The sequence below is a fragment of the Vipera ursinii genome, assembly GCF_947247035.1.
Source record: "Vipera ursinii genome assembly, chromosome: 6".
Classification (NCBI taxonomy): Eukaryota; Metazoa; Chordata; class Lepidosauria; order Squamata; family Viperidae; genus Vipera; species Vipera ursinii.
In genome coordinates this window covers 64,179,251-64,196,611 of record NC_139515.1, presented here as the reverse complement: position 1 = coordinate 64,196,611, position 17,361 = coordinate 64,179,251, and the positions used below count along the sequence as shown (strand labels likewise).

Genomic DNA, 17,361 nt, shown 5'->3' with positions numbered 1-17,361 from the left:
AACTGGCATGGAGATTGAAGAGTGGCATGCATTCCTGGGGGTGGTTGGTGGCTTGAGGGCGCAACCTCTGCCTTTTTAATTTGCTTTTTAACTCTGTTTGGAATTGTGTTTTGACAGGCGTATTGAACTGTGTTTTGATTTTTGTTTATATAGTTTCCCGGTTTTATCTGTAAAATTGCTCAGAGTCATTTGGACAGTGAGATGGGTGGTGTCTAAATCTGATAAATAATAAATAAGAAAATTGGATAGATCTGTCCATGAAACAACTAGGAGTGGAACTGATCTTGAAGGACACTTTTTATCTGAAGGGTTACCTGTTTCCTTCCTCTTATGTCCTCCATATATTCTTACATAACAAAATGCAACCAGGTTTCAGTTATGTCAAGTACTCATAGGACACAGATAAGCCTAGCTAGTGCCTGTCTAATATATTTTTAGTGAGAGATTTAAATTCTTCTCAGCTCATATTGTTACCTTGATTGGTTATGCTTGTTATTTTGTGGGGCCTTTTAAATAGTTGCGTTTACCCGCTGCCTAATTTGATATTAAAATGGTTTCTTTCCTTGGGGGAAAAATGGAGGGAAAAACTCTTCTCAGATTTTGTTTTTAGTAGTCAGTAATTAACATATTTTAATTTGTTTTGCTTTGAGATGATTGTTTGTGCTTTTTTGGATGTGGCTTTCATTAGATTTTAATTTTTGTGTCATGTATATTTATATAAAGCATCCTGAGAATAATTTGTTTTAGACGGATAATAATTCATTAATAAAAGAATAATATTATTTGGTGAAGGTTCAAGAATTAGACTCCATCTTCCTTGGAGTGGCATTTATCAAGAAAGTTTCCATTCTTGCTTCTTCTGCTGATATATCAGCTATGTTTTCAGTGTGATTAGTCTGCTCCTTGAATATTGAAAACAACAGATGAACACTTGTGAAGTTTGGAGCTACACAGTATCTCCTGTGTTTTCAATATAAGAAGAGCAAACCCGATTAAATAAACAGAGCTATATGGTCAACTGAGAACCCCACAAATAATTCATAATTATTGTTGTTATTGCACCTACAAGACCAAGTATCATTACTCCTACTATTAAAACCATGGAAGCTGGCAAACTTCTCAAGGGCAAACTATGTCCAGGATGTATTTATCTCTGAGGCCCCTTCTACAAATGGAGGCCATACTATCTGGGACTGGCATTCTTCTTCAGTGTTCCCGTGACATCAAGAGGCTTGATTGGAGATTAGAAAGCTGGCACAAATAATTTTAGGTTAGCTTCTGCTTTTGCAGAAACATTGAAAGAGAGATAAATCCTGCCTTATCCCACCCAATTATTCCAGAGATTTCCCCTTCTTTTCTATACAGTAATCAAGGTGCCATGGCCTTGATGGCTCAGAAGAGTGGCTTTACTACTCAGCATCAAAAGTGGCAAATAAGCCTTTTCCTAAATTTCCCCCTCTTAGTCTGAAGAGCAAACCCAACAAAGGGAGAATAAGGATGTGTACAGGCACTTGCAGGATGTTATTTCTGGCACTCTCATACTGCACTGCTGAAAGGAGCATTGGTAGGACAGAGCAAAGAAGGACACTCAATTCTGGCTTTGGACCTGTGGCAGAGAGGTTGCCAACTGTGTGGAAATGCTTTTAGTAGAGGGAAAAGGGGAAGTGCCATAGCTTAGTGATAGAATCCATGCTTTCAAAGACAATTTGCATAAGCCTTGTCCTTTGCAGGTACACTGGATAAAAATTTCCAGTATCCCAGCCACAAATCATGAGCTAATACAATGTGTGAACCCAAGCAATACTGGACTAGGTAAATACTTTGAATGAATGAACACATTCATATGCTCAATATTTTGGCTATATGAAAGGTTAAATATTATAATTCTTCTGGGCTTTCTTTCAAATTGTTATAGTTTTATATTGCTGATGATTGTTTAATCATTGTACATTTCTGCAGCCTGGGAGACTTTCTCAGGATGCTCCAGTAGTATTTTACCTTTTCCCAAATGTATAAACAGGATCACGGGAATATAAAGATCCCCAGAAGGTAGCAAAGCAAACCTGCAGATGACGTTTAGCCTCTATTTAAAGAAAAATATTTGAATACATTTGGAGCTCAAATTTACCACAGCATTTTCTAACCTGACATACCCAATTGTGTCAACTTGAACCAAGAGCTTAACTGCTATCATCCCCAGCCAAGCAGGCTATGCTGGCTAAGAAACAAAATGGAGCTGGAAATTTTCCACACAGAAGAAATCTAGATTCAAGAGTTATGACCAGACTGGAAAAAATTAAGTTAGAATCCTCACTCAGTCTTGAAGTATACTTGACTGATCATGCAACTCACTAGATTAGGCTGTGGTAGGATTGATTAATTTGTGGTTCCAATTTATATTGTGGGAACTCATTCCGTCATTATTTAGCATGTTGAATAAACCAGGCCATCAGATTAAGCCATAATATTGATAATTTGGACTCATCTGTATATCCTTCTAACCCTAGAGGAAAGACACTGTACTGAAAGAATACAGTGAAATAAATAGGGTGCACAATAGGTGGTAAAGAGGTGAAATATTATCACTGAACACTTTTGTGATATCTCTGGCCCTTCGCAAAGTCAGTCTATATGTGTCCTCAGCTGTTCTAGCTTTAAGATTTCAGTCCATTGCCAGCTTATGTTTTTGCTTACAGATATTCTATTATTTTTATTTTATTTATTTATTTTAATTCCATTTATATCCCGCCCTTCTCCGAAGACTCAGGGCGGCTTACAAGCTTAGCAGTAGCCTTCATTCTATGTATATGCCTGCTTATTAGGGCTTTCACACACACCCCAGCGGCATTATTACAAAGTCAGCTTAATTGCCCCCAACAATCTGGGTCCTTATGCCTCATGAAAAAACTTGGAGATGCCCTGATAAGGGAGTGGCATATTTGGTGTTCCTGTTGTCTGGCTGATGCTCTGCAGGATGCCCCTTCCTCCATTTACTAGTCGTTGCTGTTTGTGGGAAGTTTGGTTTGGGCTGCAGAAGAATCCAGATATATACTCTGTGATGATACCTACTTGAATGATGCCTGACCAATTTTGTTTTGATTTGCAATATCTAGACATTACTTAGGCTCATTAAATACACTGGTCTTCTGGTCTTCTGGAAGACCACTAGCCTTTTTATTATACATGTGTTCAGTAGTCTTTCAAAAAGTGGTCAATAAATAGATGGGCCGTCAGTCAGTTTAAACTGGAAAAATGGTATTGCTTCTGTCCCAAATTAGGTTTCTACTAGAGAGTGTCAGCCTCATAAATTGGTGGCTTCTTTCTTGTTGACAATTGACATGGAGTGGAGTGGAGAGAAAGCCCAAGGACTGTATGGATCCCTGCCCTTAAATGATCCCCCGGAGGAACTAGACACAAAAGACCACTTGCAAGATTTGTTACTGAGGCCAATTAGGGTTTGACTATCAGGGCACTATAAATTGTGTTGGCATATTTTCCTGCCCTCTCCTGAGCTAATGGAATGCATTTTAATGTGGCCATGAGGAAGGGCCCAGGGCTTTATCATATTGTGTTATATATAAATGGAGCAATTGTGCTCTCTTAATCTGGGGTTTGAATTTACTAAATTCTGTAAAACCAACCATTAAAAAGTCTTTCTGGAAACAGTCAGAGAAAGATATATATTTTTAGTCCTTTTTTGATTGAGCTTTAAACAACAGCATATGAAACAGATTCCCTCCAATTTAGTTCATATTATTCTATGTGTATCTGTATTATTTTTATAGCCTCCCATTCTTCCAGGAGCTCAAGGCGGCATGTTTCCTCTCAAATTTTCCTCCATGACAACAACCCTGTAAAGTAGTTTGGGGTAAGACATGATGACCAATCCAAAGTTGCCTAGGTCAACTGGATGTCTCCACAAATACATTAACCACTACACCATATAAAACATATAAGGAATGGCTGCTGGAATTGGGTATGTCTAGTTTAATGAAGAGAAGGACGAGGGGGGACATGATAGCTGTGTTCCAATATCTCAGGGGCTGCCACAAAGAGGAGGGACTCAAGCTATTCTCCAAAGCGCCCAAAGGCAGGACAAGAAACAAGAAGCAATCTAGAACTAAAGAGAAACTTCCTGACAGTTAGAACAATTAACCAGTGGAACAACCTGCCTCCAGAAGCTGTGAATGCTCCAACACTGGAAGTTTTTAAGAAGAGACTGGACAGCCATTTGTCCGAAATGGTATAGGGTTTCCTGCCTGAGCATGGGGTTGGACTAGATGACCTCTAAGGTCCCTTCCAACTTTTTTAGTATCATTATCATTATCATTATTATCATGCTGTTTCTTCTTAGACTTTGTCCTAAGGCTGACAATTCTGAGGTGCTGACAGTTTCCATAAATAGAAGATATGCACAACAGGTGAAATTCTCAGGAATAATAACCCATGTTAGAAATAAATGTCATGGCCTTGACTTCAGAGCACATGAAGGCAAAAATATCCTCTGAAAGATTTTCTTTTAAGTAAATTTATCAGGGAACCAAATGAGCATATACATGCAAAAGACATAGCATGGGAATTGAACAGGACACGTTATGGCAAATACCCAGTGTCCTACTCAGGTAGTCCAATCAGGGCGCCCATCCTTTGGGAATAAGTATTATCTAATGTCATCAGCAGAGAATGAAGGGCACCCCTGCTCTGTTCAGTGAAAAAAACAGAAAGAGAAGTTGCAGACTTACGGAGGAAATATTCTGCTGTGTCGGCTTCATACTCTGTGTCCTCGAGGAAGTGATCGATTTGCTTACACAGACCTTTAAAATTCCCTACAATAGAAGAGAAGCAACAATATATAAGAATACCAGAAATTGGAGGAGGAGCTTCCTTTCAGTTTTCATTATTTAATGTGATTTAATTTTATTATTTCACCATTTGCCAAATGCCCCATTCCTTTGCTATATAGGGAATCCAGATGTTCTACCCCTGCTATACTAGTATACAGTATTTTCTGACTGCAACAGTCTGCTGTTGAGGAAATGTGACTTTCTCTCCTTATCTGTCTCAGCAAGAATTTATATTCATGACAGTGAAGAGAATGTGGAAGGAGATTACACAGGTGTCAAAGTCACCTATTTGATAATGCTCATGACATCATTGTGCTGAGCTTGAGGCGTCCATTTTAAAACAGCACATGCACACATAGAGTGACTGGAGACACACAATTTTCTGCAGAAATCCAATTCATTAAAGGCAATCATTTAAGACTTCCTTTTTACTTCTTTGAAGGGGATATGTCAGCTGCTCTATACACATTTCTGTGTTGCCTAAGCAGCTTAATAATCAATAACTCCTAACTCAAAGCTCAGAGTTACCTTCCTGGTATCTTCCCTGCATGAATAGCATCAGATACAGTATTGACCCACTGAAACTGTGTTAAGATTATATTGCAACTAAGAGTAAAATATAAGTTTTGTCAGTGCTTTTTTGTAAAAGAAAAAGGTGCCGGAAGTCACACATGTCATACAACCCGCCTTGCCTATCCTACAAGGTTCCATCCAAAAAAGCTGCCGGAACTCCGTTCTGAGCGTTCTATGAGTAAAAAAGCCCTGAGTTTTGTTTGTAAATAACCAGTTGTCTATCAAACAACCAAATGCAAATGATGTGAGTATTTGATGTGCTTCCATTCACTCCTACTTAAACATATTTGTTGAAATAACATACCTAGTCACATGCAGAGAGGTACACCCATTGCATATTCATGTACACAGAGATTAAATTTATGGCCTGTATTCAAATGTAATTGTGAATGCCTATAGCAAGATATTCTTCTTGATGCAGGATTTAACACTAAAATCAATTAATATGGCAACTATATGCATGGCATTGAGACAGAGAATATATTCATATTAACACATTGACTTTAGTTACTGAATTAATTTAGGTTCTGGCTTCATAGAATTCACTGAATCATAAAGTAATTAAATGGAATGGATTCATACAGATCTTCTCTCCAAAAAACCTTCATCAAGGTTAAGATTAGGCAGGCTTCATTTATTATATAATCACTAGATGTTAAATTGACATGGATTAATCATGTTGTATGAAAACAGAGAGTCTGCTTCCCAGTACTTATAATTCCATCTCTGATTACAGATATTACTATAATTTTGGTTGAAAACTACTGGAGAAGACAGTTCACTACAGGCTGATGACCAATTTACTATATCCTTTGTTATCATCCTTACTAAGTATCAGCTTTACCCAAGTTGGTATTCTTCTAATTGTTGGATCTCATCTTCCATAGTTTCCAGACAATCTGGCTAAAGATTGTGTAGATTGAGGAATTAAGGAGCTTTTATACCATATTTTTGAAAGACATCAAATAAGTAAGCATGCTGTGCATAATGGACATTTTAAAATAAAAAAAAACCAGATTAAATTTACTATCATACTAGCAACATTAAGTGTAAAGGAAATGACCGCCTAGTTGCAGGACCAACTTATTCATTAGGCGTAGTTGGTACAGTGCCTAAAGCCCATGAAAGTATTTTAACTTTTTAAAATCAGCTAGAATAAGAATGTAGAAGTTATGTATTTTCATGCCTTGGCTTTCAGCCTTGAAAATATACACAATAAATAGAATGCAAGCTCATAAAATATAAATAAAACATACACACAATTCAAATTAAAAACTCAGTCATATACTGTGGAAATAATGGAAGTATAACTTTTAACAACTCTATTTTTAGAGAGGAAGAGGCCCATAAAAGTCATCTCTAAATGACAAACAAACTAGCAACAGGGATGGCAAGCTACATATCTGACAATTATTTTGGTCTTTGACCATAGTAAAGGTTTGATTGATATCTGACAAAAGAGAATGGAAGAATTTTGTAGTCTGCAAGGTTGAGATCTAGAATTAATATAGATCAGATTTTATCTTGACGGAATAACCATAGGTTGTGAGTGATGGATAAAGAGCATTGTGGTTGGATAATTTTGGTTCAGTATATATTGTATGTTCCCAATCAGTATGTATCTTATAAGGATAGGTGTGATTGGGTATTATTTGCCATGAATTTTTTTATTGTGTGGATATGGCCTGAAGGCAAGGCATAAGTTAAGAAAATAAGTTTTTTAAGAGACAATTCTTAGAAACCTAAGAAGTATCCTTAGAGCTGAGTTCAAGTCTTGATGAATTCATGGGTACATTCATGTGATTTTCTTTTGTGTGTTTCCTTGATGCTATGTTTAATCTACAGGCCGGATATTATGTAGAAATCTCCCATTTGAGTATTAAACAGGCCTAATCCTGTTCAGCTTTCAAGCTTAGATAAGGCCAGCTAAGTTTAGTTTAGTCCTTCTCCCGAAGGACTCAGGGCGGTGTACAGGGCAAGAATAAAACATAAAGTTACAAAAATTAAAAAGTTATTAAATACATGGCCATAAAAAACAAGAAATAGATTAATAAAACCCCCAATAAAATGATAATAAAAACCCCTGCAATCCCACCCTCAGGCCAGGCCGGCTTGTTCGAACAGGTATGTTTTCAGTAAATACTAATGGAGAAACAAGGCCTCCTTATTCACATCTGTACTTAAAGTGAGCATGATTTAAGATAAAAAGAAAATGGCAAAATTACATTTCATTAAATCATAGGCCCCAAAGTGAACTAAATTCTCTTACCATGTCTATTTGTAATAAAAGAGAAATATGTGCTTTGGTGATAGTGGGAGCTTTCTTTTCATTATAAAATAGCTGGTGTAGATGTAACTCTACTCTAGTTTTCATAAGGACTGCAACTGAGGTAAAATTAAGAATCTTCTCTCCTTCCAATTGCTAGGGTATTTTATTTTTTATATTTATTAAGAGTTTTCATATAATAAAAGATAATCAAAAAGAGGGGAAAAAGAAAAAAAACATGCAGGAAAAGAAAAACTAAAGAAATATATAAGAAGCATATAAATGACTTCTAGCCTTTTAAACAGATTAATACAATCTCATTGTCCCGTGTTCCTCTTAAATATTTTGCAAATCCCCACACCCCCTCCTTAATCCCCATCTTTCTTAATCTTCAAATCCACAAATCATTCTTTTTCTTTTTTCAGCCAAAAATCCATATAAGGATTCATGTCTTTCAAAAATGTTTTGTTTGTTCTTTTAAAAAACTGCTCAGTTTCACCTTTTCAGCAAGTCCTTTACTGTGGGAATATCATAATTCTTCCATCATTTTGCATAAAACAATCTTGCTGCAGTTACCTGTACAATATCAATCTACTATGTATCTTTTTAAATTCATTGTCCATAAGTTCCAATTAGCAATATTAATGTTTAAGATCCTTTGCCTCATTATGTGAATTTGTAGCCAAACTTTCTTTCTGAAAACTTCTAGGGAAGAAATGGTGAACTGAATATGGCTTTAATGAGGGCAGAACGGTTGACTGACATGAAATAAAGAGCTTGAATGGTTCCTCCCTGGACAAGATCACCCACAAGTGCTACAGACAGCTGCTCCTCATGAGGAGACTACAAAATAGTGATCTCTGACAGGTTTAGATTACTAGGAGATGAGTGAATGCCATTGTGGCCCAAATGGCAGTTTGGCCCCTTAAAAAAAGAACAAAAGGTTCACATATTCCTTTCTTAATCATCTTTGGAAATTGCTTGTTAATTGCTTTTTGGTTATTACAAACTGTCAAAATGGCATAATTTACTACACTGGGTGAGTTTCCTTTAATTCTTCGTGAAGGTTTTATGCAAGTATATAAAGATTCAAAAAATATTTGGAGAAATAAACAGGAAAAGGTGAAAGTTATAAATGGACTAAGGGTCCAATTGGATTTGAAGTAAGATTTTGAAACTATTTTTAACTAATATGAATTCTTCCCATGAGAAAATGTTTACAATATTTAAAAATATATATGATAACAACATTCCATAGATTTTTTCATAAGTCCAGCATGCTTGATAAAATGTCCCTTCATGTTTTTCACATTTCTAACACTGACTTGAAATATCTTTGTACATTTTTTATAGATTCTCTTATGTCATATTCCAATGATATATCAATTTATAAAAATACAAAACCCCAACCCAGTTACTAGAGTACCCTTCAACAGCTCTTTACTTTTAAAGGAAATGCACACAGTGCCTGTTGAGTACTGGGTTCTTTTCTTGAAGCAAGAGACGAGGTGAGAGAGTTCAGGCAGGAACATGCTTTATTGAAATGCAGGAACTGAACTGAGAACCAGGGCTGAAACACAGCTATTTATACTCTGGCCACTATGCCTATTATTGCTGCCTATTGCTGGCTTAGAGCCAACCAATGGTGGTCATGGAGACTGACTGAGGAGCTGGCGACCGTTACTCAGCTCCCTGCTTAAGCAATCTCCCAGCAACCAAACCCATGTGGTACAACTCAAGTTAAACTAGGCCCAATACATTACAGTGCTGATGTTTGAAGACTGTCAATATGATTGGGCTCCCTGAGCCTCCATTTCCTTTTCAAACATAAATGCTTTTGCAACAAAGACATAATCTGGAAAAGAGAGTTTTGGATCTGAAAGTTTTAGCAAAATAAAAGAAACCAAAAATAAGTAAAATTCCAGAAATAGCTCCACAAATCAAACCAAAGTTAACTTCTCCCTATAGCTAACTAAGGGACGCGGTGGCTCAGTGGGTTAGGATGCTGAGCTTGTCAACCAGATGGTCAGCAGTTTGGCGGGTCGAATCCCGAGTGCCGCGTAACAGAGTGAGCGCCTGTTACTCGTCCCAGCTTCTGCCAACCTAGTAGTTCGAAAGCACATAAAAATGCAAGTAGAAAAATAGGGACCACTACGGTGGGAAGGTAACAGCGTTCCGTGGGCCTTTGGCGTCTAGTCATGCCGGCCACATGACCACGGAGATGTCCTCAGACAAGCGCTGGCTCTTCGGCTTTGAAACGGAGATGAGCACCGGCCCCTAGAGTTGGTAATGACTAGCACGCATGTGCGGGAGAACCTTTACCTTTATAGCTAACTAGAAATTCAGTTACTGCTCAAAGTAAGTTAAGCTCCAAGGATCTCAGTAGACCCCATGTATTAATATTGTGCAGCAACTTGCCATGTAAATCAGTTTTGAAAAGAAAAGAAATATTGACTTAGCATATGAAATAAGTCTGAATCCCAGGTGGTCCACCATACCTCTTTAAAATGGCCTCTAGGTGGCAGTGGGTATATTTTACTGGCCAATCCTCATAGGTTTTGAGGAGGCTGGTAGCCATTTTGAGGAGCTGTGAATTAAGTACAGCTGTGACTGAAAAATGCAGTCTTATACTTCATTGGCCAAACAATAAGAGTTTTATAAATGTTATGTGATATCAATACTGAATTATGGTTACTGAAATCTAAAACAACCTCCTGATATCCTGACTTAACAAATTACAAAATGTCTATCATTTGTTGAAGCAAAGTTGACAAACACATACAGACCTCCTTACCCCATTACTGTTGACTTTGCTACAGGGTTGACCTGAGCCATTTTACCACCTGAGGCAGAACAACAATTGCAATACCTGCACAGAGACACACCTTGTTTGCAAGCCAGGCAAGTTATCTTGGCTCAGGGAGCTGAGAAATTCACAACTCTCTCCCCTGCACTTGCAATAAAGATACAAGAATAGTGAATGAAATAGTGAATTATGGTTACTGAAGTGGCCTTCCCACTTAGGCTGGCTTTGATCAGTAGTACAGCTGTGTCTTTTTCCCTATGTGCAGTTTTAATCTGTATTTCCTTCCTTGTAAAATGAAGAAGACTTTGGAAAGATTGTTGTCTGGGAAACAATGTTTGAAATTTGAATTTGAATTTTTTGGAAAACAATTGGCTCCACTTACCTAAAGGGCTTTGAACTAAAACTGCAAGGGAGAGAAGAGGAATCTTTAGGATCTAATCCCAAACATAAACCCCACAATATCCAATCTGACAATGAGGAAGGTGAGAAGGGAATGGTGAGAAGGATGGGGAATTCGGGTATTAAACAGGAGAAACAGGATCCAACATAAGGGCTCAGATGCCTATACACTAAAGCTCAAAGTAAGGGGAAACTAACTAACTAACAAGGTAAATGTTAGATACTGGGTTCGTTGCTTCAATGATGAGACGAGGCGAGTGAGTTCAGCAAAGATCATTGTTTATTGCTTGCAGGATCTGAACTGAGAAACAGGGCTGCGAATGCAGCAATTTATACCCTGGCCTCTAGGTGGCAGCCAATAGGTTTAAAGCAACCTATTGCTGCCCTAGAGGCAGCCAATGGCGGCGCTGGAGACGTGTTGTCTGAGGAGCTGGGAGCTGTTAGCCAGCTTCCCTGCTTAAGCAACTTTCCAGTGATTAACCCACGTGGTGTTCCCTTAACAAGACAAAACCCAATACATCACACCCCTCCCCCCTAGAATTGTACAAACATTATAACTGATGTGTAGTGGGTTAACACACACAAGACAACGCCAGGCAGTGAATTCAGCTCTTTATTTGTCGAGAAGAACCAGCAACAGAATGGGCTGCCTGTGCCCTTTATATACTCTGGCTGCTGAGCTGACAGCCAATCAATTTAACTAGGCTTTCCCGCCGACAACTAAGCCACGCCTAGTGGCAGTTATGTACAGCCCCTTCTAGCTGTCATCTGTTAAGCTATTGCTTAATACAATACACAGCACCCCTTGCCTCTTAAGAATGAACAATACAACAATATAATACAACTATATATACATTTTTTCCGGATAATATGTTGGTTCTTATGGTTGCACATAGTCTTTGAGGTAAGCCGGTGGCCTGTGATTCCTAGCAGATCTTCTCAGAGGCTCGCCCCTGTCCTGAGCTGATGAGTCAGTGGGTGCCTCTGCTCTGTCCTCACCCATTGTACCACCCCCCAGTTCCCAGCTCATTGTGAGCTCCCTGTGCCTGTTGTTGCCCGGGTTGAACAGTACTTTCTGGCCATAGATCCAGTTCCCCCCTTGCGTTCGGCTGGTGATCATACGGAATCGTGGGTGGTACTGACAAGTGTCCCTCACGTTGGTTGCTGGCTGGCAGTCTTTCAGAAACTTGTGACCTGATCTGATCAACGTGTCTTCTTATTTGTCGATCCCCCTCCACCCCTATAAAGTAAGACAACAGCCCCGTTCTGTCAACCACCACCCCCGGGAGCCATGCATGTCCAGGCCCATAGTTCCTTGCCCATACCAAGTCACTTGTGTGTAGTTCCCTAGGGGGGTTGGATCAATCCGACTCCGCAGCCACTCTGTCGGGGTGCAGTCTGTCTAGCTTGGTGATAAGCCTTCTGCCCCAACGAAGTTCCGCTGGGCTCTGTCTGGTAGCCGCGCATGGTGTGGTGTGTTGGTTAAGTAGGAATTGGGCTAACCTTTGGTGCCAGTCGCCGCTGATAATTCGTTTTAATGCGTCTTTGGTTGTGCGCACCATGCGTTCTGCCAATCCGTTGGTGGCTGGGTGGAAGGGTGCTGATGTGACGTGTCTAATTGCATAGCTCCTCATGAAAGCCTGGAATTCAGAGGAGGTGAATTGAGAGCCATTATCCAATACTAACACATCCGGGAGGCCATGTGTGGCAAAAAGTCCCCTGAGCACTTGGATTGTCCTTGCTGTGGTCATGCTAGTTACTGGAACTACCTCCAACCACTTGGAATGGCTATCTACGACCACTAAAAACAACTGTCCCTGAAATGGCCCTGCGTAATCAATGTGGACGCGGGACCATGGGGTGTGTGTGGCCTCCCACTTGTGAACAGGTACATGTGACATCTCAGGTCTGGACCTTTGACACACATAGCACCCTTTTACTTGCTCCTCTATGGCCTTATCTAGGGCTGGCCACCACAGGTAGCTTCTGGCTAGTGCCTTCATCCTTACTATTCCTGGATGCCCCTCATGTAGAGACTGGAATTATCACTTGGCTGCCCCACAATAGGCAACCCTTGTGCATGGACATCTCATGCCTGCGAATAAAATACGCCTGGAATTCTGGCCCTGGGCTTTTCTCCTGCCACCCAGTTGTTACCCATGTTAAAACTCTGCTCAGGATCTTGTCTGCCACTGTCTCAGCAGCGATATCCTTTGCCTTGAGTGGGCATTCTGGCAGGTCCTGAATGGTCAGTAGTTGAGCTGCTGGTGCCGGATCCAGATCTGCTTGCGTTAGTGGCAACCTACTTAGTCTATCAGCATGACCCATCTCCTTCCCTGGCCTGTACACCAGTTTACAGTTATAGGCCAATAGGAAAATGGACCACGTGAGCATTCTTGGAGATAAGATCTGGGGAGTTTGCCTATCTGATGTGAACAACCCCAGTAGTGGCTTGTGATCTGTGAATATTGTGAATTCTCAGCCATAGAGGTAATCATGAAACTTTTTAACCCCAGCCACTATTGCCAAGGCCTCTTTATCAATTTGAGCATAATTCCTTTCAGCCCCTGACAGTGTCCTGGAGTAGTAGGCAATGGGTCTTTGGACCCCATCCCCTTCCAAATGACTCAGAACTGCCCCCACTCCGTATGGGGAAGCATCACATGCTATGCAAATGGGCTTAGATTCTATAAAGTGAGTCACAGTTGAACTGCTGGACAACAGTTTCTTTAAACTCCTGAAACTATTTTCATGTATAGGGGTCCAGTTCCACACTGCCTGCTTATCCAGCAACCTGTGAAGGGGCTCAGCAATGGGTGCTTTATTTGGGAGGAATGAATGATAGAAATTTAGTAGCCCCAAGAATGCTTGCAGTTCTGTCTTATTCTTGGGGGTGGGGGCCATCTTGATGGCCTTTACCTTGGACTCTGCAGGATGGATTCCCCTGGCATCAATTCTGAAACCCAGGAATTCAGTGGCCTTTATGCCAATGCTGCATTTGTCTTTCTTTAACTTAAACCCTGCAGCACGAAATCTTCCTAACACTGTCTCCAATCGGTCAGCTAATACTTCTTCTGTGTTCCCCGTGATGAGTACATTGTCAAGTATGGACATACTCCTGGAATCCCTTTCAGAGTCCTCTCCATCACCTCCTGAAAAATTCCTGGAGCCACAGTCACTCTGAACTGTAAACGGTTATACGCTCCATGGTGAGTTACAATAGTTTGTGCGTCTGCCGTCTCCCTGGTAACCGGGAGCTGCTGGTACACCTGTGCAAGATCTAATTTAGCGAAAATGGTGCCGCCTTGTAGGGAAGCGAGGACATGGCTGACCGTTGGGACCGGGTAAGCATGTGGATTGAGTGCTCGATTGATCGTGCACTTGTAATCCACGCAAATCCTAACCTCCCCATTTGATTTGAGGGGAGTGACTATCAGGGTTTCCCACTCACCCCCTTCTACGGCCTCTAACACCCCTTGTTCCACTAGTTTGTCCAGTTCGCTCTCAATTTTATGCTTGAGAGCGAAGGGAACTCTTCGGGCCTTAATTCTAATGGGCGGCACCTTAGGGTTTAACTTAAATGAAATGGGGGGCCGCCGTGTATTTGCCCAGTTGATCATTGAACACGTCTGCAAACTTTTTGCAGATGGTTTCGATGCTCTTGGCCTGGGTGTTGTGGATTCCTCCAATCATGATACCCAAGGCCTTGAACCAATCTAACCCCACTAAATTAGTCCTTCGGCCTTCAACCACAAGGACATCCAAACACCCCTGGAACCCCTTGAACCCCACGGACAATGTGGCTTCCCCCTTAATTTTAATTGGAGTGTTTTAGAAATCTGCTAATTTGATATTGGAAGGCCTCAACTTGACCCACTGCTGACTCTGGTTGCACACGTGTTCAAAAGTCTCATTTGAAATTACTGAGACTGCTGAACCAGAGTCCAGTTCCATCTTGAAGGAAATCCCCTGCAAACGGATATCCAATTTGAGTTTTGGGGTGAGTGGCCAGTGAACCCTGGTGTTAAATATTTTGAAATTGCCAATGGATGACTGCTGGGGCCCCCAGGTACCTCTTAGATCTTTGTCCTCGGACTGGATCTCGTGCAGGCTGTCTCTGGGGCAATTTCGGCAGACTGCTGCTATGTGGCCTGTTTTTCCGCAGGCCCGACATTTGGCCGTACGGAATTTGCAGGCCACTCTGGTGAGATTTCCCTCCCCAGCCTGCACACTTGGGGTGGGTCGTGCTGCATCCACAGCAAGTGCATTTGTGTTGTATCGTTGGTGTTGTTGGTTTCTTCTGGGTCCTTTTGCTGTTGTTGTGCCCTTGCCGTTGTTCTGGCATCTGGTCTTGGTGAACCACATCGATGTTGGTTGTCTCGTCCCAATGTCCACTTCTGTCATACATAGCATTTGCTCGGTGCATGGCCTCTCCAGTAGTGCTGGGTCTAGGGTCACTCTGCTTTGCACCATCGTCCAAGTCTCTGGCCAAAACCTCATCCTGGACCTCCTGGAAGGTCAGGTTCGGCTTGGCGTAAAGTTTATGCCGCAACCACTTGTCCCGGAGGCCAAAAATGACCCGGTTGTGAAGCCTCTCATCTAAATTCGTGAATTTACAGAGGCGAGCGGCTTGTCACACCCCTGCAATAAAATCTGCCGCTGATTTGCCCGGCTGCTGATCCCTCTTTTCAAAATGGAATCGCCAGGTCAGCTCAGACATTCTTCTGTTGAAATGCCTGTTCAGTTTTTCCACGAGGTTGTTGTATGTAACGGCTCCAATGGCTGTTGGTGCGCACAGTCCCACGGCCAGATCGTGAACGGCTGGGCCGCTTGTGCACATTAGAGCCGCTATCTTCATATTGTCCTCTGTGATTCTGTTCACCCGTAGGTAGAACACGACCTGACTCAGGTGTGATTCCCACCGCTCTGGACACCTTGGGTCAAATGGCTGGATCTGGCCGAACTGTGCCATGTTGCATCTGGTCCTGCAGATCCTGCTTCGGATAGCCCTTAAACTCGGTAGCTGGGGAAGATGCCTCTTCCCCCAGTGAGTAATGTGGGCCCTTTGTTAAATCAGCTTTTTTTTGAAGCAGGATCCCACCTTCGTCACCAGTGAAGTGTAGTGGGTTAACACACAAAAGACGATGCCAGGCAGTGAATTCAGCTCTTTATTTGTCGAGAAGAACCAGCAACAGAATGGGCTGCCTGTGCCCTTTATATACTCTGGCTGCTGAGCTGACAGCCAATCAATTTAACTAGGCTTTCCCGCTGACAACTAAGCCACGCCTAGTGGCAGTTATGTACAGCCCCTTCTAGCTGTCATCTGTTAAGCTATTGTTTAATACAATACACAGCAATAACAACAAAAGGAAAATGATTACAGCAATACAAATTTACAAGGTACAACAATAGTGTGCATTTACATGTTTCCATCCTGTTTAATACAGATGTTTCCTAGCTAGCAGCACAGTCATGATACAGACACATTATAGCTCCGTTATTTCAGAACAAAATCCTGTAGATATGCAGGGGGTTTGTGAACCCTTGTGGAACGCCTGGGGGACCAAGGCGCTTTCCTACCAGCTTGCCCGCCGGACTGGGTAGATCAGTGTTTTTAAGTTCAAAAGAATCTGGTTGACTCGGAAATATCTGGCTGGCCCTTGCAGGTTGGCCCACCCCAGAGTCAGTTTGCTCTGCAGAGTTAGCACAGTGGCTGTAGTGTTCTGGTTGGCTTTCTCCGTCAGGGGACCCATGTTGCACTCCTGGGCTTTCTTCCCCTCCAGCCACCTCCCTGTTGCTCTGGCTGCTTGGACCCTCAGAGCCAATGGATTGCTTGGCCTGGCTGCCAGTTTGCAGTCTGTGGAAAGGACCTGTGATGAAGTCCTCGCTTTGTGGTCGTTCTGGAAAACGCTTCCTAAGCTGATCGATATGGCGATGGACAACTTGCCTGCCCTCTAGGCCCACTTTGTATGAGAGAGGGCCTGACATTTTGGTAATTTACCCTGGCACCCACAAGTTCCCATGCCCATAGTTCCTGGCCCACACCCTGTCACCCACTTGCAGTCCCCTTGGGGGTTTTGGGCAAGAGGCCTCAGCTGCCACCCGGTCTGGGTGCAGCCTGTCCAGCTTTGTGATTAGGCGCCTCCCCCAGCATAGCTCTGCTGGGCTTTTTTCTGTTGCTGTGCAAGGTGTGGAATGTTGGCAGAGCAAAAAGTCAGCCAGTCTGTGGTGCCAGTCCCCAGTCACTATATGCCTCAATGACTCCTTTGTGGTGCAAACCATATGTTCAACTTGACCATTAGTAGATGGGTGAAACGGAGTTGATGTTGCATGCCTAATGAGGTTTGCTCTCAGGAACGCCTGAAATTCTGCCACAGTAAATTGGGCCCCATTATCGGACACTACGACGTCCGGCAGCCCGTGCGTGGCCAAGAGTTTCCTAAGTACCTGGATGGTCCTAGCAGTAGTCATGT

The 17,361-nt window shown here is 41.8% G+C and overlaps 1 protein-coding gene across 1 annotated transcript in view; it reads right to left on the bottom strand.

Moving 5' to 3' along the window:
- Positions 1 to 17,361, bottom strand: part of CACNG2 (calcium voltage-gated channel auxiliary subunit gamma 2) — a 169,525-nt gene that overhangs the window by 10,664 nt on the left and 141,500 nt on the right. The window contains exon 2 of the mRNA XM_083365959.1: positions 4,743 to 4,826. Coding sequence (XP_083222085.1) covers positions 4,743 to 4,826 — 84 coding nt within the window. The remainder of the gene's footprint in view (positions 1 to 4,742; positions 4,827 to 17,361) is intronic.